A 23,815-nucleotide genomic window follows, 5' to 3' on the forward strand; every position below is an offset into this window, starting at 1 on the left:
TCATTCTGCTTCATCTGTACCATCCACCCCAAATTTGCAAGAGGTGACTGGGGGAAGGTCTGCTTGGCCCCCTTCCTCCTGCTGTTGCCTGACTGCCCTGTCTGCTGTACAAGTGGCTCTGTGGCAGCAGCAGCAGGCGAAGGGAGAGAGCAGCTGGAGAGATGGCCACTTGGCCACGTGTCTTGGCATCGGGTTGGTGCTAGGAGCCAGGGTAGGAACAGCAGTGACTCTGTGTTGTAACTTTGCTGCCTTCTATTTAAAGACTGCCCTGAGTCAGGAAAAGTGAGTGCTACTGGGGATGACAGTTGCTTCAGGCAGCCCTGGGGAGGACAGGGTTGGGGGTAAACATCACCGGCAAGGGCCTGAGCAGGGAAGGGAATGGAGGGCTCCCGTGGTGCTGAGTGTGACAGGGCATCCGAGACCTCGTCCTTCATAGGAGATGAGGAAGAGGAAGAAGAGGAGGAGGAAGAGGAAGAAGAGGAGGAGGAGGAGGAGGAGGGGGCCATGGACCCAGAGGAAGCAGAGGAGCTGACTAACAGGTATGTCTCCCCAGGGACTCAGAGCCCCAGAGGGAGCTGGCAACTCCACCCCAAGGCATCCCCCAGGAGATGCCAGGATTGGAGTCCCATGCTGTTTTAGTGGCTTTCCCCCCTTCCCTTACCCAGTTGCTGCAGAAAAAAAAAGGGAGGGGGGGTGTAGAGGGCTGTAATATTTTTTTTCAAATGAGTATGGCTGTAATTAAGTTTTGTGTGGTAAGCGCCTACCCCGAGTTCCCTGAAAGCTTTTCTATTTAAAGATCCTCTGATGTGCCAGCTCAAGTGGCATCTTCTTCCACTCCTCCCTCTCTGGCTGACTCTTTGTCACATATGGATCTTAAATGCTCTGCAGATTTGCTTGTCAGGGAGAAAATGCTCAAATATTATAATGGTGCATTAAAATTGGTTCCTTTTTACAGCCCTTTATTCCTTCCCACTTGTCCCTCCCTCTTCAGTTTCTTCTTTCCTTAAAAAGGAAAAACTCGTTGTACATGCCTGCTGTTGCTGGTCATGATTATGGCTGATTTTCGTGGTGGAATGGGAAATATTCTATCCCTTTGATCTTTCTTTTTTCTTTCTCTTTTTTTTTATTATTTTTTTTTCTTAATAACTCTTCCACATAAACAGTTTATTGACCTACTGTTGCTCTCCTACCACTAGGAAAGTAACAAGCAAAGCTGTGGCCCAGTGCCCTGCCCAGTGGTCCTGCACGGGGTGTGGAGGTGTCTGCAACCTGGTCCATGCAGACAGACTCTGGCTTTGCCAGCAACATTGGTTTCATAAAGAGACCACAAGGCCTGACAGTCTCCTGGCACATACCAAGTCTCAAGATTTCTTCCTTGTCTTGAGTAGACCCCATCAATTTTAAGTGGATATTGTAGAGAGAACCTAAGATGTTAATGTTGTTAGCTTTAGTTTTTTCCAGAAACCCATTTTTTAAGAAATGAGCCATACAGTTCTTAATACCTCCATTCTGTGAAGGCATCTATGTTTACCATCACTCTGTGTGTATCACAGTTCAAAGTGCTTTCTGACATTGCTGATGGTCACTGGAGAAAAAAGATGGCAGTGGGAAGCTATCTGCAGCCTAACCTACCCAAAGTGCTGCAAGAACAAAAGCCAAATGGGGAAATGTATCCTAGGATACATTCCTACATTACTGTAGGAAAACCATCCTGCATAGGAAATAAAGAGCTAGTTTTCCACAGTGGGGGGACACCATGGTGTGCAATTCCAAGGTGTGTGCGGCTTTATTCCCAAGAAAGCTGCTGGCTTTTCAGTCCTATATGGGCAGAGAGAGGGATTGCATGCCAATAAAACACTGCTTGCATATGGCTATATCCCTGCAAGAAAACCAGCTGAAGTCCATGGAGTGGAGCTGGTCACTGCAGACAGCTAAAACACAATTTAGAGAGATAATTTTTATAAGAATCTGTAATTAAATGGCTAATAGTAAAACTGAAATTACAAAACACAAGTAGGAATTGCTAAAATGGAAGTGAAATCTGTAGCTCCACAATTACTTACTACTTGTACTACTTGTACTGAGAGGACTTCTCCATAGGTGCCTGTTAGCAGCTCCTAACAGCTGGGTCTTGCTTCTGGGTAGCAAAGGGAATGCAAACTTGCGCATTGCATCTCAGCATATTTAAATCACAGCAAACATTCCCTTTAGCACTCAGTTATATTAAACACAGCACAGTTTTTCTCTGTCCTTAACTGTGTTACTAATAATCAGGTCAGAGTCTACCAGAGAAATTTTTAACTTGCTATGCTATGCTAGGTGGTAACTGGCAACTGAACATATTTAAATTGGTTAGTTTAATTAGGTTAAAGGAGATGTAAAAGTTTGGATTCTGCGCAAATGGTGGTGACTGCACTGAGCACTCAGCAATAGCTTAGAAAAGTTAAATAAAAACGACTCTTTAATTGCTTAGATACTGTTGCAAATGTCAGCAGGGTTGCTAAGCTTCAGGCTTCCTCCTGTGGTCAGTGCCTGGGCAGAGCTCCTGGCGAGAACAGACAGGTTTGAGCCCCTGGGACATACTTACTCAAGCTGCGAGCTAATTATTTGTTGACAAACAGGTTTTCAAGCCCCCACTGCAGAACAGATTTTTTTGAGCGCATGGGCTTTGAAAACATAGCTTAGAGGAGATGGAACTAATATGCAAACTTGGCTAAAGGCAGCTTGTCCTGGACCCTGCTGCCATCAATTTATTTTTAACCCCAAGTTCTCTGTTGCTTCTGCTTTCTTCCTTTGAATGCAGTTGAACAGCACCTGGTTGTGCAAGTCAGCAGGAAAATCACCACTGGCTCCTATTTCTGCCTTTCAAGCATGTTAAATAGCCTCATATCTATTTTATATGAGAGTCATGCAGCAAGATGACTGCCCCAAGGTCAGGAAGCACCTCTGAAACAAGCAGAAGAGCCCTGGTGTTCCTCTGAGACACCGGCCCCTGAGCTCTGGCCAAACCACTCTGCTTCCACACTGTGCAGCAGCTGCAGCAAATGAAATCCCAAAAGCTGCAGCAGAAATCATGACTTGTCCAAAAATTGCAAGGCATGCATGTGAAAGGCGGAAGACTTCGGGTTTCTTTATTATGATTATTGTTTAAATGTTTAATGTTTAAATAATTTGGTTTCCTAGCACAGTTTTTTATGTGAGTAATGAGACTAACATGCAGCACCAGAGCCTATTGACAAGGTGGGATAAGGGTTTCATAACCATGTCAGCACAAAAACCCCACTGATCTGTATAGCACCCATACAATATTTTCTTGCCTTTGGGCATTTTACTATCTAGGATAGATAGATCGATAGTAGATGGATAGATCATGGTAGAAGACTTCTGTTTCAAGCTCCATGTATCCAATTACTCACCTAAACAGGGAAAATACTTTGAATACTGTGTTCTTTAAGGCAAGCATGAGTATGAAATTAACAGGTTTTAATTTTTGTATTGGTAATGGTGAAAATTAAGTCTAACTAAACTAAAATTTTTTGCCGTTTAACTGGTTTACATACCCACTGGAGGATCTCTGTCTCTAATAAATGTCTGATGGGTGAGCTGTTCTGACAGTTCTATCTTTCAAGCCATTCTCAGCTGATTTCCTTCTACAGTGGGAAAGTCTCTGGATGTGTTGGTGTGCGGGTATTACATAAAAATGGCTCTGCAGCCAATTTAAGTGTTTCCAGACAGCTGGTTTGCCTGGAATAGGTAAGGGTTTATTTTAACTGCTCATTTAGTGTTTACCTATAACCAGTAGATGTCCTTGAGTTCTGGAAGTGGTTGAGTATTTTTTGTTTGTTTTTATAATGAAGCAGTCCTTCCACAAGATCAGAGGTGTGTAAGCTTTAGAGACAAGTCTCGTTTATAATGATTGATGAAAATGGGTGTAAAGGGAAGCACAGTGGAGAAGACATCTTCCTGCCATGTGGGGGATGCTTTAGGGTCTAGGACAGCAAAAGGCTGGAATGATAGGAACTGGATGGTGAGAAGGAAATGGATGGTGGTGTACACTGTGGATTTGTCTTCTGCAAAGAGAAGTTACCATACCCTACTCAAAGCAGAGAAAGACATAGGGAAAGTGTGTGTGATTTTAGACTCCTCTGGGTGAGGCAATGCCCGACTTGGGGCAGGGTGAAAGAGTCTGGCAGGGCTGTTTTTCTGCCCACCTGCAGCATGAGCAGGGAAGGTGAGAGAGGTAGGAAGCAGAGATGTGCGGGACATCTCAAGCATGTTAGGGCAGAGGCTTGAGCAAAAGGTAACAGAGCAGCTGAATGAAGCAGAATGCTGAGGTGGGGACATTGCAGAGGGCAGGGTGCAGCTAGCCCCCACTTGATTCTGCAGCTAGGCACTCCATGTTTCGTTTCTCTTCATCTTTTTTGGTAAAACTAACTGATAAAGGCCTATGTTGCAGTAGGGCTCTCAGACTTCAAGAAGTTCTCCATTGGGTCACAACAGGGTGATTATGTAACTGCGTAAAGAAGTGTCCCACCCAGACTGAAGTGTTTGGTACCATGCTCTCTCTACAACATGGTGGAGAATCCAGCAACACGGTGGAGAATCCAGAATGCAGGAGCATGGCAGACCTCTGGGCATGGAGGTGCTGTGGTTTCTCAAGCAGCATTTGATCGTGCAAATGGCAGTGCCACTAGGACATGCCATGACGTGGTGCTTGGAATACAGACTAGCACTCTGGCAGGTTGCATCCCTTCATAAGAGATGCAACAAAATGTGTGAGACAAGCCCAGGTCCTGGCTCCCTGCTAGTCATCATAAAACCTTTGTAACTGCACAAACAGCTGTCTCACTGTTTTAAACAATAGTTCCTTTGAATTTCGACAGATGCATGAGCCACTCCATTGCCAGAAGAGGCATCATTAACTGAAAATCAACAGTATCAGGTGGAAGACTAGGCTTGAAATGGTGTCTTTTGCTCTCGGTTCTCATAGCCTGAAGAAGATGGATGAGCTGTAGCCTTGGGAAATGCAGAACAATAGGTGGAGACCTTGCTGTGCATACTGATTACTGTAGGGGGAAAGGGGCACCATGGTAAAGGCAGAAACTACAAATATGAATAGAATAAAAACACAAGCACAGAGCAGTGTTTCCTTCAATGGGGAAGACAAGCTGGCCAGTACCAATTTCCACCACTCCTGCATTGTGCCTGAAGTAGGAGCTTTCAGAAAATGAGATCTTGTCAGTGCAAAACACCAGACATAGGCTGACATCTTAGTCATTTTATCTGTGTTGTTTTCAGCTTGTGAGGAATTATGCAGCAAACAGCTAACATTTTATGATACCAGCAGTGGCAAGGTCTGATATGAAGAGGATAAAGAGAGGCTGAGGAGAATTTTAGAAAGCTGATAGACTGGCTACATGTATCTCTCATAGTAGTGATGTGCACAGGTGGATAGACCCCACTCTAGCCACCTGTGTGAATGCACCTGTGTGACCTGTGTTCACTGTGTGAACGCAACTGCTCCAGCAGTTGGGGAGGTGAAAACTCTTCTGTCATATGACACATAATGGAACTGCCAGGCTGGACTAGAAGCCTGAAATCCTAGTGGTCACAGCACAAAAGTCATAGCAGAGGGCCATGGGAAGCAGCAGGAGGCAGGAAGAAAAATCTGGGTTTGAGCTATTATGGCAGGAGGCACAAAACTGATTGTCAAGACTACGAAAAGGTTTAAGTCAATGTCCTAGCAGTGAAATAACATGCTGATACTGTGTTATTCCAAGTACCAACAGGAATGAGTGTGAAATGTATACATGGAAAAAAGACAGCCCTGACTTTTACCCTGGATGTCAGTGACTTCATATCTACATTTATGAGCTGAAACATTGCGAACATCTTTTTGCAGTGGCAGACACTTCCTCTGACTAAAGGGGGGTTTTCAGCTACTACTGTGCAGCTTGTAAACAGCTCACATAAAGGGCGGCATTTGGAAGTGCATCGGAAGTAAATGTTTGAATTCCATGTCTCTCATTCTGGTCTTAAAAGTATAAAGCACTATCTCCTCACACAGCAGAGGAATATGAATTGTGGCAAGTTTGTGACCATGAAAATGAGATAATGATGCATATAATTCAAGCTTTTTGCATAGGCAGGGCCAGGGCAACCTGTTCTTATTCATTAATATCAGCTCAAGTGGGAGTGCTGTTCTGTTCTCTATGAAGATTTATTTAATAGCACTGAGTATTGCAGAAAAATAGGTTAAAAAATATAAGAATGATTTAGAAGCTGAAAAATGAAAAAGAAATATTCACCTGTTATTGTGGACTCAAATAACAGAAAGCTTCCTTAGTACTATTGCTATTTATTTTTCTTTTTTTAAAATTTTATTTTATTTTGCTATGTCCAAGTCAATGCCAAGCCACAAAACTGGCAAAGGAAAAACCAAGAGGAAAATTGATATAGATGCGTTCTGCTGTACCTCTTTCTCCAACCTGTAAGCTTTCACCTATGGAGCTAGCCTTTCTAGAGAGTACTATACCAAGGCAGATAATCGGCTGTACATGCTGGGGCTTAAATCTGTTTGTGGGCTGGGTTTGGAGGGCAGGAGGGTATTGACTAACATGCAATTATTTAGTATTGCACTCTCAGACATGCTTTGAACTGTGGGCCTTCAAGTTGTCCTGCCAGTCACCATCTCCAGGCCAGCCCCATCACCACAACTGGGTTTAAGCCCCATCGTTGGAGTTTGATACTGTGCTGTCCCACCATGGGCTGGTCAGGCTGCTGTCCCGCAGGGTGACTTTGGCCTTCAGCTAGCACCGAGGACAACACCAAGATGATCTGTGCCTCGGTCTGCACAGACCTAAGCATGGAGCAGTCCAGTGCAGCCCATCTTGTTCTGGGGTCTGGAAGGTAAATTCATGGAAAGGTAAGGGTAGCATCGCCAGTAGCAGAATTACCTTTCTGTTTCCATTAGGTACTGAGCATTTTCATTGGATGTCCTTTACAAAAAACTTACAGTCCAGAGAGTTTGCTTAATGAAGTAGTTATGACTTTCCACAGGACTTCTTCTGCTTCAAAGACCTCTGCCTTCTGACTGGTGCTCAGCACCTTCTGGCGTGGTGCCATCTGCTTCTCAGGGGTGTCCCTGTGCCTCTGCAGCCTGCAGGTATCACTGGCACCTGTGTGGTGCAGAGGCACAGCCTCTGGCAGTTGGTCAGATGGGTTCTGCTTTTCTGGTCTCTAATCAGTAGGTAGGTTTCTTCACTTTAGCTGAAGTGCTTTATCCTAATCAGTGGAAAAGACCCTTCTCTCTGTTCAGTGGAAGCAGGATGTTGTGTGGCCATAGATGTACATTCTTCCATGGGAGTAACAGACTTCACTGCTTCTGCTCTACTGAAGGCTACATCTTGTCCAGTAGATACTCTGCCTTTCCATCAGCTACAAATGTGATTTCCATGAATGAACTACTGTCTACTCATGAAATATTGGACTTGAGCTTACCTTTTCTGTATTTTTTTTTTTTTAGTAAATAATGCAACCCTAAAAATACTAAACCCTCCACACACTGTGTCTTTTAATTGTTTTTGCTAACATTTACATGCTTCATTTGAAGAATCTGAAGTTTTATAAAGCTTCTCAGAAAAGCCTTTCTCCAGCCTTTTTACTATTTTAGCTGAGAGACTTGGTTGCATTATATGATAGTGTATTGATTACACATCATAAGGTTTAAAACTAGCTTTATGAAACATTGCCATTTCATTTGGTGAGGTGCCAGTATATTGTAATTGTTGAATGTATTCTAAACTACTTCGTTAAATATCTAGAGTGCTTAGAGGATAAAATATACGAGAAGACAGTAACAAACCAGTGGATAGACTCTCTACTGCTTTGAGCATTGTATAATCATTCACACTTGCCCAAAGCAAGTGTGGGTGCTATTAAAACACTGACAGTATCTTTGAAGTGTTTAATGAAAGGTTTAATTTATACTGTGAGATAAACACATGCTGGAGAATAGCCCCAGAATCAGCTCAATCTCACACTGGCAAAAAAGGGTCAGATCAAAGACTGTTCTTCCTGCATTGTCAGGATAATTTAAACACCTCCCCTTCATTGAAGTAACCTTGCAACATGCAGTTTTACACAAATTCATCTAAAATACATAGTTGTGAGATGAAATATGACTTTTCTCATGCTTGTACTTCAAAATTTATGCTTATGCAGTATTTTTGACTTTGAAAGCCATTTTTGTTTTAATGAAGAATTCAGCTTTTTCCTGCAATAATGTAATTTGCTGTGTGTTTTTACAGCTTTTTTTGTTATTTGTTTTTTGTTTGTAGTTTGAAAGATCTTACCCAAAGTGAAGATGTGAAACCCAAGCTGCAGTACATCATGACTAACCCTTCCTTTTCTATGGTAACATGTCAAAGTGAAGACAGTGGAATAACCTGGGAAACCAGCTCAAGCAGATGTTCTACTCCCTGGACCTCAGAAACTAGTACAGCTTCTGATCTTTACAGTATGGAAAGTTCACCAGTAGGTTCTCCTCCAGGAAAAGTTATCTTCATTATGGATGAAGGCAAGATTGTTCGGAAAAGGACACGCAAATCTTCAAATAGGGTGCCAATGGCCACAAGACCGAAGGGAGGCCAGTGCAATAAAAAACGTGACTCTTCTGGGATGCAGAGGCAAGAACCAAGAACTGTTCTAGGAGATGTGCAATCCTCCATGTTGAATGTAGAGCAGGTGGAGGAACAAGACAGAGATGAGGAAATGATGGACAACAAAGAAGATCTAGAGAATATCACAGAAGAGCCTGTAAAACGTGCTCCAATAAGATCAATATTTAGGGAGAGCAGACTGAGAAAAGTCGGTCCAATTCTTGGAGGACCAGTACAAGCTAGAATCCAGCTGTTCAACTCAATTTTTGGAGGGACTGGGCCAGACCCTGAAACACTAGAGAAAAACAGAAACCGGAGAAGTAGCTCAGCTTCAGGAGATTCTGAAAAGTTCCTTGAAACATCAGTAAAAGAAAGACTGCAGAAGTTTGGTTCGCTCTCAAAGTCAACACCTCTGAAACATTTTCAGGGAGCAAGAAGTAAAATTCTTGAAACACCTTCAGAGAGAAGAAGGAAGCAAAGACAACAACTCACAGAACAAGCAAATCAAAGCTTTTCTTCACCAACACCACCTCTTGAAAAACAGCTTTCTAAGAAAAATGGTGTTTCTTCTGAAAATATTGAACCTTATAAAATGAAAGAATCAACTCTTCAACATGAAGAAAGGAAAGAGAGAAAACCTCTTTTGGAGACCCCAAATCAGGTTTCAGAACATCTGCTGAAGAATGAAGAGGAAGCCAGGAAGGAGCAAAGTCATTCAGTCGCAGCCAGAACATCAATAACAGAGTCAACAACCTCCACATTACTCAAGTCTGATGAAAAACAAGTGCCGCTTTCCTCTGCTGAAAAAGCAAACAACAAGCCAGACCAATCCCTGCTGACAGCATCAGATCATCTGGATGAAGTGAAGAAGCAGGAAGTTCAGCCCAATTCTGCACCACAGTCTGTTTCAGCAGATTTTGTTAGTGAACTAGATACACCAAGTTCCCAGCATATTTTGCCTACAGAATCTATGTCAGAACATCCTGAAAGGGAAACAGAGAAGTCTTACTTACCTGATGTTCCATCAGCTAAATCCAAATATTCCACTTCAGCTGAAATAAGACAGGAAGATATTATTCCTCAGTCATCAGAAACTGCACAGTCTGAGTCTGAACATGTGTTTTTACCATATTCTGAAAATGAAACAGAGAAGCAAGAAACCAAGTGTCCATCATCAACAACTGCACTGTCAGAGCCAGCAACTCCAGGAGAAGAGGGTCAAAAGAGCCCATCTTCAGAAACTCAAAATGTTCATTTGGAGAACCAAACAAAATCTGAACAAGATTCACTTCAGGAAACAGAGAAGCAAGAAATTAAATTAAAACCACCAATTCCTGAAAATATAGATTCCAAATATTTCGGCATTTCATATCCTGTTCATACGGAAAGAGAAGAAACACAGAAAACTTCAGCAATAAATAAAGCAGTAGATTTTGATCACTCTGATTTTTCCGTTGAAGAAAACAAACAAGCAGAAGGTGGGCAAATGGAGATGGAACATCCAGACCTGTCATATTCCACCAAAGAAACTGGAGAATCAGAGACAACACAGATGGAGACACAGCATCTGGACTTCTCTTCTGCCCAGGAAGAAACAGAGAAACTGAAGGGTGAACAGATGGAGATGGAGCATCCAGACTTCTCTTTTTCCAGGGAAGAAATAGAGGAACCAGGAAGTGCACAGCTAGAGACAGAACTTCCAGATTTCTCATATTCCAGGGAAGAAACAGAGGGATCAGAGAGTGCAGTACCGGATACAGACTATCCAGAACTGCTTTTTTCCACAAAAGAAACAGAGAAATCAGGGAGATCTCAACTGGAGACTGAACATCCAGAATTTTCTTCCAAGGAAGAAACAAAAGAACCAGAGAGTGCACAGCTGAAGATGAAGCATCCAGACTTTTCTTTTTCCAGAGAAGAATCAGACAGTGCACAGCTGGAGACAGAGCACTCAGATCTATCATATTCCAGAGAAGAAATGGTGGAATCAGAGAGTGCACAGCTGGACATAGGTTATCCAGACTCTTCTTTAACCAAGGAAGTAGTCAAGGAAATGCAAAGTGCACAGCTGGAAAAGGAACATCAGGTTTTGCTTTCCAAGGAAGAAACAGAAAACAAAGCATTCAGTCATTTTGAACTTGAACAGTCTTATTCCCCTGAAAAACAAGAAGAAAAAGAAGAGCTTACACAGGTACATTCAGATTTATCGCGTTTGGTGGAGGAAGCAGAGAAAGAAAATACAGAAGACCAGTTGGTACATCCAGATATATTTGATTCCACTGGAAGGGCTGAGATACAGCAAACTGGGTATCTGGAAACAGCATTTTCAGATTTACCGTACCCCATGAATAAAACAAAGGAGCAAGAACTATCACAAACAGACAAAGGAGAACAGCCACAGCCTGTACAGCAGGATTCACAGTCTGGAGGTAAGCTGGATTCCTCTGCTACAGAAATGCAAGGAGAAACTGCTCAACTGCAGTCAGAACACCCAGTTTGGCCACATTCTACCGGAAAAGAACAGGAACATGAAACTTCACAGCTGAAGATGAAACAGCTAGAGACAACATCTTCCACTGGCAAAACAGAACATCAGAAATTGCAACCGAAGCTGGGACTAACTGATTCCCTGGGAGAAATGGTACAAGAAGCTGTACAGAGAAACTTAGAAGGTCCAGAGCCATCGTGTTTCATTAGTGAAGCAGAGCAACATGAAAATGTACAAGTAGTTTCAGAAAAGAGGGATATCTCATTTATCACTGGAGAAGTGATGCAAAAGGGAGTGGAGTCAGGGGCTTTGCAGTCACAATTGACTGACAAAGCAAAGCCCTGGGAAATTACACAAATGGAGCAGGAGCAGTCTTTTCCTTCCTGTTCCACTGCTGGTACTCAGCAAGAGGAAACACCACCACTGAACGTGCCCCAGCCAGATGTTTCATGGTCCTTTGGCAGAATGGAACAAGATACAGTCCAAAGAGAGGTGAAAGAGCAGGAAACAGACCAACAAGAAATGGAAACAGAGTATTCAGGTACTTCAGAAACCCTGGGTAAAGAGGAACCACAGGTCATAGACCAAATTAATTTGGCACAGGAAGAAATAGCTCAACCAGGGTTAGTGCATCCATCTTTGCCATACTCGTTAAGTCAAATGCAAGAAGAAATGCAAACAGAGCCTGCATATCCAGAAAAAACGTTTTATGTAAGTGCAGAAGCAGAGAAGGAAGCTATACAACACAAATCACAGCAACAAAAAATAGTACATCCAGAGATGGAGCAGATATTATCACCTTCTTCCAGTGAAAAAGAAGCTCCAATCGAAATGGAAGTAGCTTCAGAATACCCAGATTTGCCATATTCCTCTCATGAGCAAGAAAAATTATCGAAAAACCCAACCTTACCATTCCATTTGAAGCAACAAGAAACTGAACCAGTAATGGTGGAACATCCAGATATTTCATGTGAGAGTAGTGAATCAAACCAAGGTGACGTTGTGGAGCGGGAGTCAGGATATCCAGAGCTCTCATACTCCATGGGAGAAACTCAGCAAAAATCAGAACATTTGCGTTCACAAGAAAGCCTGAGCGAAGCAGCACAAGATGAAAGTATGGAAGTAGAATCTCAATACCCAAATCAGTCATGCTCCCAATTAGATTCAAAATATTCAGATGCATCATTTTCCTTTGATAAAGGCAAAGAACAATCAACTCAAAAGTTTGAGTCTAAACATCAAGAATTGCCTAAAGTAGCTAGAAAAAGAGCTTCTCCAGCAACTGCACAAATAGAGTCAGAACATCCAGAAACTGCATCAAGGGAGCTGAAGCATCCTGATTTGTCACATTCCACTGGTGAGACAAGCCAGGAAGAAGTAGCACCATTGGATCAAAAACACAGAAAACTTTCTCTTGGCAGAGAAAAGCAGCAGAAACCCACAAAGCAGGAGTTTGAACAAGAAAAGTTAACACATTCTCCTGATAAAAGGGACACTTTTAAACATGCCCAGAAGAGCTTGGAGCAACCAGATTTATCATTTTCCACTGATAAGCCAGATGATGAAATGACACCACTGGAGGCAGAGCATACTGATATGGTATCTCCCCTGGACAACACAGAGGTACAACAAAGAGTACAAGAAACAAAGCAAACTTGTTCCTTTGGACAAATGGAACAGAAAACTGTTCAGCCAGAAGTGGAAACTGCACATTTGTCACGTTCTGTGGGTACAGCAGAGGAAACAGAAATGGTAGAACCGGGGCAGGGACATTCTGATTTGCCTTACTCTGTTTTCAGAGTAGGAGGGCTGCAAACATTACAGCTGAAACCTGAACACCCTGGTCTACCACATTCCCTCAACAAAGTGCAGGAAACAATCCAGCTGGGATTGGAAGAGCCAGGTGCATTTTACGGTCATGACAAAATGAAACAACTGCCGCCTGCGCAGCTGGAGACAAGCCAGGCAAGCTTGGCACCCCTGGACAGGGAAGTGGGGCAACGAGGGATGGAGCAGACAGCTGTGGAATGCTCTCAAGAGGAACAGTCTGTCAGCAGAGCAGAGCATCCACAAGCTGCAAAGGAGAAACAGAGAGCTCCAGATGCACCATCCCAGAGTGGAAAAATGGAACAAAGAGAAATGTTAAAAACAGAGCCAAAGCATCCTGATTCACTGCATTCCATTGATAAAGCAAAGCCACAAGGAACTACACAACCAGTGCTAGATAAACCAGTTCTGTCATCTTGGCCTGGCACAACAGAGCAAGGACTAACCACTGGAGAGGAGAAACCAGGCTTCTTGCATTCTTTCAAAAAAGAGGCACAAGGCAAGAAAGCACAGACAGAGTTGGGACATTCAGAATTATGTCATTCTCTCAGTGAGGCAGAACAAGAAACTTTAAATGCAAAATCACACCATTCAGATTTATCTGCTGGCAGTTTAGAACACCATGAAATCATACAGCCAGAGGCAGAAATAATGGATTTATCATGTTCTATTGGTGAAACACAGCAAACTCCAATTGCTGATGAGGATTTGGAGTGCCTGGATTTATTTCATTACACTGGCACAGTACAGCAAGAAAAGATTCAGCCAGAGCAAGAAAAGACAGATGAGTTTCCATCATCTCTCAGCAAAGCAGAGGAATGTAAAGATGCAGGAATGCAGGCAGAACACCCTGAGTTGCAGTGCTCAACAGAGAAAACAGAAGGACTGCACAATTCCCAAGCAAACTCAGAATATGCAGATTTGTCATTTTCTGTTGGCACAGCGGAACATCATAAAACAACACAGCCAGAGATGAAAGAACAGAGTTTGTTGCATTCATTTGTCAAAACAGGGCCATCATGGGCTGCCCTCCCAGAGTCTGAACGTGCAAGTGTCATGGATGACATGGGCAAAGTACTGCACACAGATTTGTCCTCTTCTGTTAGTGAAGAAAAACAAAGTGCACAGCTGGAGGTCAAAGAGGAGAGAGGAAGCTATATGTTACACCCAGAGGAAATAGTACAACTAAAATTGGAACAACCAGTGTTTTCAAGTCCTCATGGCGTGGAAGAGCAAACAAATACATCCCCAGTGGAAGGGAAGTTCCCAGACTTCTCTTATTCTTCTGGCAAAACAGAAGAACACGATGCTGCACAAGCAGGGTTCTTGCCTTCTGATGTTTCATATTCTACAGGAAAATCAGAGCAGTTGCAACCAGAACAACTGAATTCAAAACATCCAGATTTGTCATACTCTCTTGGCAAAGCAGAGACTCATGTAATAAAGCCACTAGATTTATCATATTCCTGTGGCAAGGCAGAGCAACCACAGACTGCCCAGCTGGAGCATCCAGAGATGCCATATTTCACTGGTGAAACGAAGTGGAGGGATGGGACCCAACCAGAACAGCCATGTGTTAGTTTGCAGTCCTCTGGTGTTGAAACAGAGCAGCCAGAAACACCTTCTGTAGCACATAGCTTTGTCAGGACCGAGGAGCAGGGAACTGCACAGCCAGACTTCAAACAACCAGATTTATTAAGTCCTTCTGACAAAGCAGAAAAGCGTGAAATGGCCCCACTGAGAGCAGGACATTCACAGGAGCGTGACACTGGTGCTCCTTCATCTCTAAGTGCTCAGCTGGAAACTGAACAACAAAATCTATCATTTTTCACCGAGGAAGTGGACAGCCACAAAATCCAACTATATTCATGTCTTACTGAACAAACAGTGTCTGTACCTTTGGCTGCTCCACGCACTGTCTCTGAAACAAGCCCTGGAGGAAGTCCAAAGTCTTCACCAGTAACTGGAGGCTCACCCCCCAAACATTTAGATGTATCTTCCTCCCCCTCTAAAACAGAACACTTAGAAACTTCCCTGCCTGAGCCAGGGTCCTTTTTTGCAGGAAAAGAAGCAGAGAATACAGAAAGTTTTCTATGTTTGCCTGTAGCTACAAAGTCAGAGGCTGAATGTGAAATTTTACCTGAAGCTGAGGGAGAACAGACTCCACATTACTTTCACACAGCTACACAGTTACAATCTGAACAACTAAATGTATCATATTCTACAGATAAAATAGAAACTCCAGAAAGTCAGGATTATTTGACTGTACCTTCAAAACTGCAGTCTGAATCTTCAGTTCCATTTTATTCAGCAGATGAAACATGTCAGCAAGAAGTTCCACCTTATTCAAAACCAGTCTCTGAATATTTGGTTCCCACAATGTCCTTTGCTGAACAAGAAAGTCAAAGTAGACAGCCACTTATTACCCAGCCCATACAGTCAGAGTGTGAACATGTAATTCCACCACACAATGAAAAACAGTTGCAAAAAAGTCAACTCAGTTCATCTGAAACAGCAAGCTTAAAGACAGTGCACTTGGAGAGTGTGTCCCAAGGGCAAGGGCAAGACCAAGACAAGCCAGAATCTTGCTTGTTGGACACAATATATTTGTCTCCAGACCAGCTAAGGAGTTCCCCCAAATTCACTACTGAGCAATATGAGCAAGAAATGCAACCTGATGAACAGACAGTGCCGAGGTCAGTGACCACAGAGTCAAAGGTGACTGCTGTATCAGACCAGCAAGCAGTGTCATCAGAGACATTTATACCTTTTCATAAATTACCTGGAAAGTCAGAACTTGAAAAGTCAGTATCAATGGCTCTCACTGATGATGAAAAGAAACAAAATGTTCCATCATCTTTGTCTGATGTAGCAGACATGCTTGGAAAGCAATCTAACAAAGTTTCAGGCATTTATGCTGAAGGAGAGCATGGACGTGAAATGCAACAATGTTTTGAAGACCAAAAACATACAGCCTTGGAGCATCTGGGAGTTGTTTCATCAGATCTTGTTCATGAAACTGTGACACACAAAACTCAGCATTATTCTGGTGAATGGGGCAGCCTTTCTTCAGCAGAGATGAAGCCTCTTAGCTCAAGTTCTGAAGAAAAGCAGAGCCCAGATATTCCATCTTTTGGGCTGGCTAGCTGGCTGGTAGAAGAGGTGAAAGCTCGCTCAGTCAGTCCGATAGAGGCCACAGACATAGACATGCAAGGAATTCAGCTTACTCCAGATGAAACTTCTGATGTTGGATCAAAACAATTGCCAGCTGGAAGCTGCACAGAATTCACAGTTCATGGGACTACAGAGACTAAGGGACATACATTTAGAGTTCCTGAATCTGTGTCAAATAAATCTCCTCACACAAAGTCTTCAGACACTAGTCCCAGAACACAAAGGTATGATTTACCATCTCTTGTAGGAGATAGTCACGGTACAGAAGTTTTTCTGGAGCATGAATTTAGTACTTTAAACACTACAAAAATTGAACCAATGCAACATTTGGAGGCAGGTAAAATGTCTGAAGTGCCTGAACATTACCTGAAAGGAAAAGAGGAAGAAATAGAACATGCAAGTGCGGTAGAAGACAGTCAGCATGCTCTGGAGACTACTGAACAAAAAGATCTATTTAATATAATTTCAGAAGGCTATGAAATACTCAATATTCATGCACCTTCACATATTTCTTCTGTTGATCAAGAAGAAAGTAAACACATGCCTGATAAATTAGAATACTTGGAAACAAATCCTTCATTTAGAAGAAAATTAGTTGAGGATGGCCAGAGAGCCCTAACTTCTGGAAGAACCGCAGAAATTTCAGAAAGCTCAGTTTTGGGAAAGACTGCAAGCCATGGACTGGTAGAATTGGTCAAAAAGGATGATGTTGAAGAAACTGAAGAAACCCAACAAGAAAACCTCCTGTTGCCAGAAAACAATAATTATGCAAAGTTGGATCCTAATAATGGTACTGCTGATATGGATTATTTTGAAAAATACACATTGATTGATGACAAATCCCCAATTAAACCACAATTTGAAAGACGAATTTCATTGTCTCCTGTGACAGAAGACCCCAATGAATCTATGGAGGAAGACAAAACTTTTAAAGAAGATACTGAGGTAGATACTTTGGAAGAGTTTTCGTTACTTGAGGACCTTGATGAAGTCTTTTATGGTGCCATAAAAGGAGAAAGCAAAATGCAGTCTTATGCAGATGCTTCAAAATCTTTACCACTGCAAAAATCAGTTGATTCTAGCAGTAAAAGTGTTACAAATGTAGAAGATGAATGGAAGTCACCAGGGACCCCACTCTTTGATTCAGAAGAAGGAGTGCTAGAGCGATCTCTCTTGTTCCCTACCACTGTTGCTGCAGTTAACCCAGAGCTTTTAGAGGAGCCACCTGCCCTATCATTTTTATACAAAGACCTCTATGCAGAAGCAGTAGGAGAAAAGACAAAAGATGAGCCTCCCTCCGATGAAGACAGTGGCAATTCTAATGCTTCTTTCCCTAGTAGAAATTCAGACACAGATGACGGAACTGGAATGTATTTTGAAAAATACATTCTTAAAGATGAAATTCCAGCTAAGGCCATAGGGCCTCAAAAAGATCAGATACCAGAAGAGGAGTCCTTTAGTGGAGGAATTTTGGTTAGGAGTTCAGAGAATAAGCAGAAGCAGGGATCTGGTGATGGTCAATATGTCAAAACTGAGGTTCAGTCAGAAAGGGGTGTTATGGAGAGAGACAAATTCCAGGTTGACAGCAACATTCAAGCAACAATTTGCAAGCCAATGCATGCCATTCCTTTTGGAAGCAAAACAGTTCTTTCAGGTACAGGAACTGATATCACTGAACAAAGAGAAGAAGAAAATGTACCAGTAGAAAGAGCTGAAGAGCTGCCAGAGCAGTCAAGTCAACAAGGATACAGTCATCACATGGATTATCAGGGAGCTGCGTATCAAGAAGCTAGTACTAGTCAGGAAGAACAGCAAGATATAACAACAGTTCCTCAAATGGAAAAGTATGTTCCATATGTCAGGGCTCCCACTGAAGACAGTGTAGATGATCAATTTACTCAGGAACCTCTGTCCTGTGTTTCTACCATTCAGCAAACAGAGAATCCAGATTTGCAAAGAGAGGAGCAGCACCATGATGTTTATGAAGATTTTGCTGAGTCAATGGACTATGATGTGATTACTCAAGAAGAGCTTTTGCAAGATGAAATATCATCTCAATTTACACACGAGGAGCTACTGTTTGAAGACAGGGACTCCTTTGATCATGCTGCTGATAGTTATGAATTTGTTAATGAGCCAGAACAAAGAACTCCTGTTGAGCTTGAAGATTCAGGCTTTGTGGTGATGTATCCTGAAAAATCAGTAACAAATGTTCCTCATGTTGAGAGCCCACAAAGAGAACTCAAGAAAGCACAAGTAGACACTTACTGTTACCACTGCAAATGCCCAATATCTGCTATTGACAAGCTTTTTGGAGAGCATAAAGACCATGAAGTCACAACACTAGATGATGCTGCAACCAAGATGAAGGTAAGAATTAATCTGGGTTAAAAAAGTACCTACTAAAGCTAATTTCTCCTGTCCTCCTGCATTGTCAAGAGGAAAGGCTTCAAAGAGCAGTCCAGAAGCTAAGCTGTAGTAGTCCAGAAGCTAAGTTGTAGTATCTATTAAATAAAAACTATTCCTACACACCTGTTGAAGATCTTGAAAGAAGACTATCTTATTAAGGTATTCTCTGGAGTCCTATACTGGTATTTTACTTTATCCAGAAGTTTGAATAACCTTCTTTATACATAGTTGTTACCAGACTTACCACCTTTCAGTCTTACTGTATAAGTCTGTTCTAGTTTTGCTATGTAGGGGGAGAAATGGGAAGAATGTTGTTTTTATGAAAATATAACTTGAGTGACAGCAGCTCACTTCACTTGACAGGTTACAGGTACAAGGTCATTCCGTATGTGGAGACCAATATTATCATAATGTGTTCCCTGTCCCACTTACACGCATTGGTTGCTTGGAGATGTTAGACAAATTACCCTACACAGTTTTGTTGAAGTGCTTATTTTCTGTTCCATTCAATTTCATCTGCAAAATGGCTTTAAACCGGAGAGGGATGTTTTACAAGGGCATCTAGTGACAGGACAAGGGCAATGTCTTTAAACTGAAAGGGGACAGGTTTATATTAGACATTAGGAAAAAATTTCTTCACAGCGAGAGTGATGTGGCAGTGGAACAGGCTGTCCAGAGAAGGTGAGGATGCCCCACCCCTGGAAGTGTTCAAGGCCAGGCTGGATGGGGTTCTGGGAAACTTGGTCTAATGGAAGGTATCCCTGCCCATGGCAAGGAAATAGGGACTAAATGGTCTTTAAAGTCTCTTCCAACCCAAAGCATTCTGTGACCTGAGTTAATAGTATTGTGGCATCAGCACAGGTAAGAGTTATAAAGTCCTACTTCTTGCCACAATATCCAACCCATTCCCCCCTAAAAGACAGCCCCCTAAAATGCCCTCCATATCATTAAGCTAGTCCATTGCTATAAATACTGGTGAAAATGCTTTTTTCTGTGTAAGCTATTGCTCATTAAAATGCAGTTCTGCTTGTGAAAACAACGTGTATGTGACACCTCACTTCTCCCATATCAGATCTGTTCGTGTACAAGTGAACATATCATGCATATGTTCCTTTCTTGGTTACCAGCTATTTACTCTCACCCCAGCAAATGAAAGGTGAGGTCTCATTTTTGGCACATGTTCATTTGACAGGAATAGAGATTTCATGTCATTTTACTGATATTCCAGAAGAGCTTGTATTGACGGTATTTACGTTGTCTTTATATTTACTCATATGTAGAAGAGAGAAATCAAAAATAGGAGGAGTCAGTGTTACAGTTTCAAATATCAGTACTTGCAAACTATCCCCATGGCACTCAGATGTAGAGCTGTTTTTTATATATGGCCATTCATGCTTGACTTAGCAGTGATAACAAGGCACGAATAAGTCAGCAATAAAGTCGCAGATCCCACCCACCCCTCAAATGGACCCACATTGCAGCAAGTCAAGTTAAGCTGCAAATAAACATCCCATGACATCACTCTCTGGCTGTGGAGCACAGATATGAAGCCAGTATTAAATTTGGCTGCAACACAGGCCTGGCTTCACATGATTTCTAACTCTCAGGGCTCAGATTACTTTGAGACTGCATTTGTATGTCTCTTGTTACTTCTGTATCATTACTGAGTAAGATAGCAAAATTCTTGTTGCATGATTTTTAATTTTTTTTAAATTATTTTTTTATCATTGTTGCATGAAAACTGTGAGAACATAGCTTCGCAGTAAATTAAATGAGCTATGGATGGCATCTGTCAGATTCTACAGTTCATCCTGACAAACAGAAATTTGTTGCCAAATCTTGATGATTTGCCCTAAATATTTTTAAAGGGCACTTTCATTTGTATTGTTCTATATGGCATTTATAATTAATGTAAAGTCATGTGCTTTTTTCCTACTGATCTAGCTGCAAAATTTTGCCATAATAAGAAGCCATTACAAAGGAAGATAACCTTCATTTTAGATTTATGCCATTGAATTAAAACAAAGCATTTTTATAAATTATGAATTGCACCAGAGCATTTGAACAAATTATTTCCATAATAGGTCAAGAAGCACTAAGAAAAAGTTCTGAGTTGTCTCTGATATCTGTTGTGTCTTGGACTGCTTTTGTTTCCACATAACCCAACCAGTGATTTTGATGATTTCTTGTTTACATGAAAGTATATCTAGTTATCTCTATATTGACCTCTATAAAGAGAAATATTTTAAAATTTCTATTTAAAAAAGCCATGACACTGTATAATCTATTACCCTCACAACTACCTTTGTTATCTTCCTTTTTATGGGCTTGTTCCTGTGATCTCTCAAGGACACTCATGAGGCTCTAAGTACCCTCACTCTCTGGCAAAGCTGCGTTGGAATTCATAGCGTTCAACAGCTTGTATGGACACAGCACCTTATCGAACTGAGCTCACTTGTTTTGGTTTGGAAACAGTTCTGTGACTGTTCCTGTTGCTATTTCTGTGCTTGTCTTTGCAGCCAGGGTGATACTTGAACTTAGCAATTGTTCCAATGGTGGCTCATGGCAAAAGGAAAATATTCACCTAAAAGAAATTTTGTGTAAAAAAGTTTATAAAAAATAACCTGCCTAAGTTACTGAAACATTTTAAATTTCAGGATCAGTTAAGTAAATTGCTCACAGCAGTGGAAGAAAAGTCAATGAAGATTGAAGAGTTTGTGAGTGATATTGAATTGCGATTTAACTCAGTCGAGGTAAGTCCAGAGTTTCATCACACCAGTTTTCTCTCCCTCTACAAGATTCTAAGATATGCTTGCCTTGTTGTGCGGCATCATTGCTTCCACTAAAATGGGCTGCTTCTCCAGCCCTCAAGTCCTTGACCTCTCTGGAAGTTCACTGGAAGGTGTTAACTTTGGAGGAAGAAAAAGATTGCTTTTTTGCACATTACTGCAAAGTGGAATATGTAACTGTCAAACACTGAAGGGAAAAGTTTCTTTAATTTTTTTTACGCCTATAAAAAGCTCACACTGTGCCTTCATTTAGAATCCCATGAGAAGCATGTAAATTAATTGGCCAGTATCTTAAGTTCTGATTTCCCATGTTCTTAAGCCTTGAGAACTGTATTAACTCCAGTTGTAAGTATGCATTTTTAGCTATTTTTTTGGTCAGACTTCCTATCTCAGTGATCAAAGTTTAATTTTAAACCCTAACAGTAAACCAACCAAACAAACAAAAGCTGCTGTTGTTTTTTATGTATTTCTCTAGAGATATTTCTCCCAGAGGAGTTTGCCTGCAGAAATAAAATTGTCTTATTGTCAATGTGCCAGAATGAATCTGGTGGATGGCTTGTGCATGGGTAATTGAGAATTTCTGTGTATTTATTAAATGTTGACATTTTATTCTTCAGGAAAATTGTAAGAAAAATGCAGACTTATTAGAAAAGCAGAATGAAGAGATGCTTAAGAAAGTGGTAGCACAATACGATGAGAAATCAGAGAACTTTGAGGAAGTGAAGAAGATGAAGATGGAGTACCTGTATGAGCAAATGGTAAATTTCCAGCAAACTGTTGATTCAGCAAAGGAAACTTTGGAGACAACAGTAAAAGAAACAGATGAAGTGGATGGATTTGTTTTCTTAAATGTAAGTAAAACAGGCTTTCATGCTGTAGCTTTTATTATATTAGTTAAGAAAGGACTTCTGTATCTAGGGTCTCAATGAATTTTCTTTTTTTTTTAAGATAGCTAAATCCTGCTAGCTCAGCTATTCCACTCTGAAACTGCTGGATCATTTGGTTTTGATGTGGGAATTCTCAGAGAGAACTGTAGAGAGGAGGCACAGGACAAAAATGTGACTTATGCTACTAAAATGGTGTGTTCATTTTTTAAGAAGGTGAAAAGACAGTTTGATAATATATCTAGAATTAATAACTGAGAAGTTAGAGATGTCAGAGTATTTAGGTATTTTACTATATGAAAAATGAAATACATATTATGTAATAATAAATAACAAGAAAGTGATCTTTGAAACAAGAAAATGTAATTGAAAAGTAAAATTGTTTCTAGGCCGTAAGGTCTTTTATTGTGTATTGTTGTTGTTTGGGGGTTTTTGTTGTTGTTATTTTGGGGTGTTTTTTAATGAGATAATTTATGCACTCAAATTACTGAGAGTGTGATAAATAATTACTGTTGAAGAACAGTGAGGGGCTGTGTTGGTTGCTGACTGGGGTGAAACCTCAACAGTGAGATAGGCTAAGAGCTGTGCATGTGATGTGCATGTCTCTAATGGTCCATCCTGGATGTTAAAAACACCTCCAGTGAATCTGCTGGACTGGACTGGACTGGACCTACTAACTCATACAGCCATTAGTCTTAAACTTTGTCCAGAAGGTGCTGCTCATCCTGGGTCCTCCAATACTGTTCTTGTGCTTCAAGACTTGTCCTTAAGTGAGCCAAAGTACTTTCTTCTCTCCACAAGTGTTATTACCAGTTTCAAAGAGGATAGTTTCTGGGGTAATAATCTTCCTCCATTATGGAATTAGCATGTGGCCTGGAAGTTGCAGATAGACTATCTTGGAATGCCAGAAATAGAAAGGTCAAATTACTGTCTAAAGACTGATCACTCATGCAAAATAAATCAGCTTTTGAAATAAAAGTGTCTAGCAGTGCCCCAGCAGTTAAAGAAATGATGGACCAATATTTGGCTTTCTTCCCTGCTCTGTTCCACACAAGGTTGTAGTATCCTGTAACCAAGTGAATGTTGTGGTAGATTGGCTATTTTGGGATGGATGAAAAATCTGTATTATTTGACTGATTTTGTGAGGACGGTGCTTTGTCAAAAAGATACTTTTATAAACTGTAATTATTTTATAGGGGTGTGAAAATTATTTGATATCCCTGCTTCCTTCTGTTAGGGGTAAAGGACAGGAACTTTTTTGTTCACAGGCCAGGAAATATTAGCTGAAGTTTCCTGGGACATGGGACAAACTTCATTCCATAAGTACAAATCTCACATGGCTTCTAGTAACAAGAAGTTATGAAGGACATTTTAGCCAGAATTTGTATTTAACTGCTCTTAATGTGCAAGTGATTTCCTTCTCTAAAAGTCCTGCTTTAAAAAAGTACTTGATTATGCTCTGTCTCTTTAAACCTAGGTATTTAATACTCACCCATCAGACGCTTAAAATAAGATTTATACTCTAATATCCTGCTGAGCCAGTGCTCTGAAATGAAATATTCCTAAGGAAACAAATTCTCTGCT

At 41.3% G+C, this 23,815-nt stretch overlaps 1 protein-coding gene across 1 annotated transcript in view; it reads left to right on the forward strand.

Moving 5' to 3' along the window:
* The first annotated feature begins 282 nt into the window (after nucleotides 1-282).
* CMYA5 (cardiomyopathy associated 5) overlaps nucleotides 283-23,815 on the forward strand; it is a 45,716-nt gene continuing 22,183 nt past the window's right edge. Inside the window, exons 1-4 of the mRNA XM_086867179.1 lie at nucleotides 283-539; nucleotides 8,340-18,519; nucleotides 21,216-21,311; nucleotides 21,965-22,198. Of these exons, the coding sequence (XP_086723305.1) occupies nucleotides 379-539; nucleotides 8,340-18,519; nucleotides 21,216-21,311; nucleotides 21,965-22,198 (10,671 nt within the window). The 5' untranslated portion in view covers nucleotides 283-378. The remainder of the gene's footprint in view (nucleotides 540-8,339; nucleotides 18,520-21,215; nucleotides 21,312-21,964; nucleotides 22,199-23,815) is intronic.

Source organism: Cyanistes caeruleus, chromosome Z, assembly GCF_971803275.1.
Source record: "Cyanistes caeruleus chromosome Z, bCyaCae1.hap1.1, whole genome shotgun sequence".
In the NCBI taxonomy this organism is placed as follows: Eukaryota; Metazoa; Chordata; class Aves; order Passeriformes; family Paridae; genus Cyanistes; species Cyanistes caeruleus.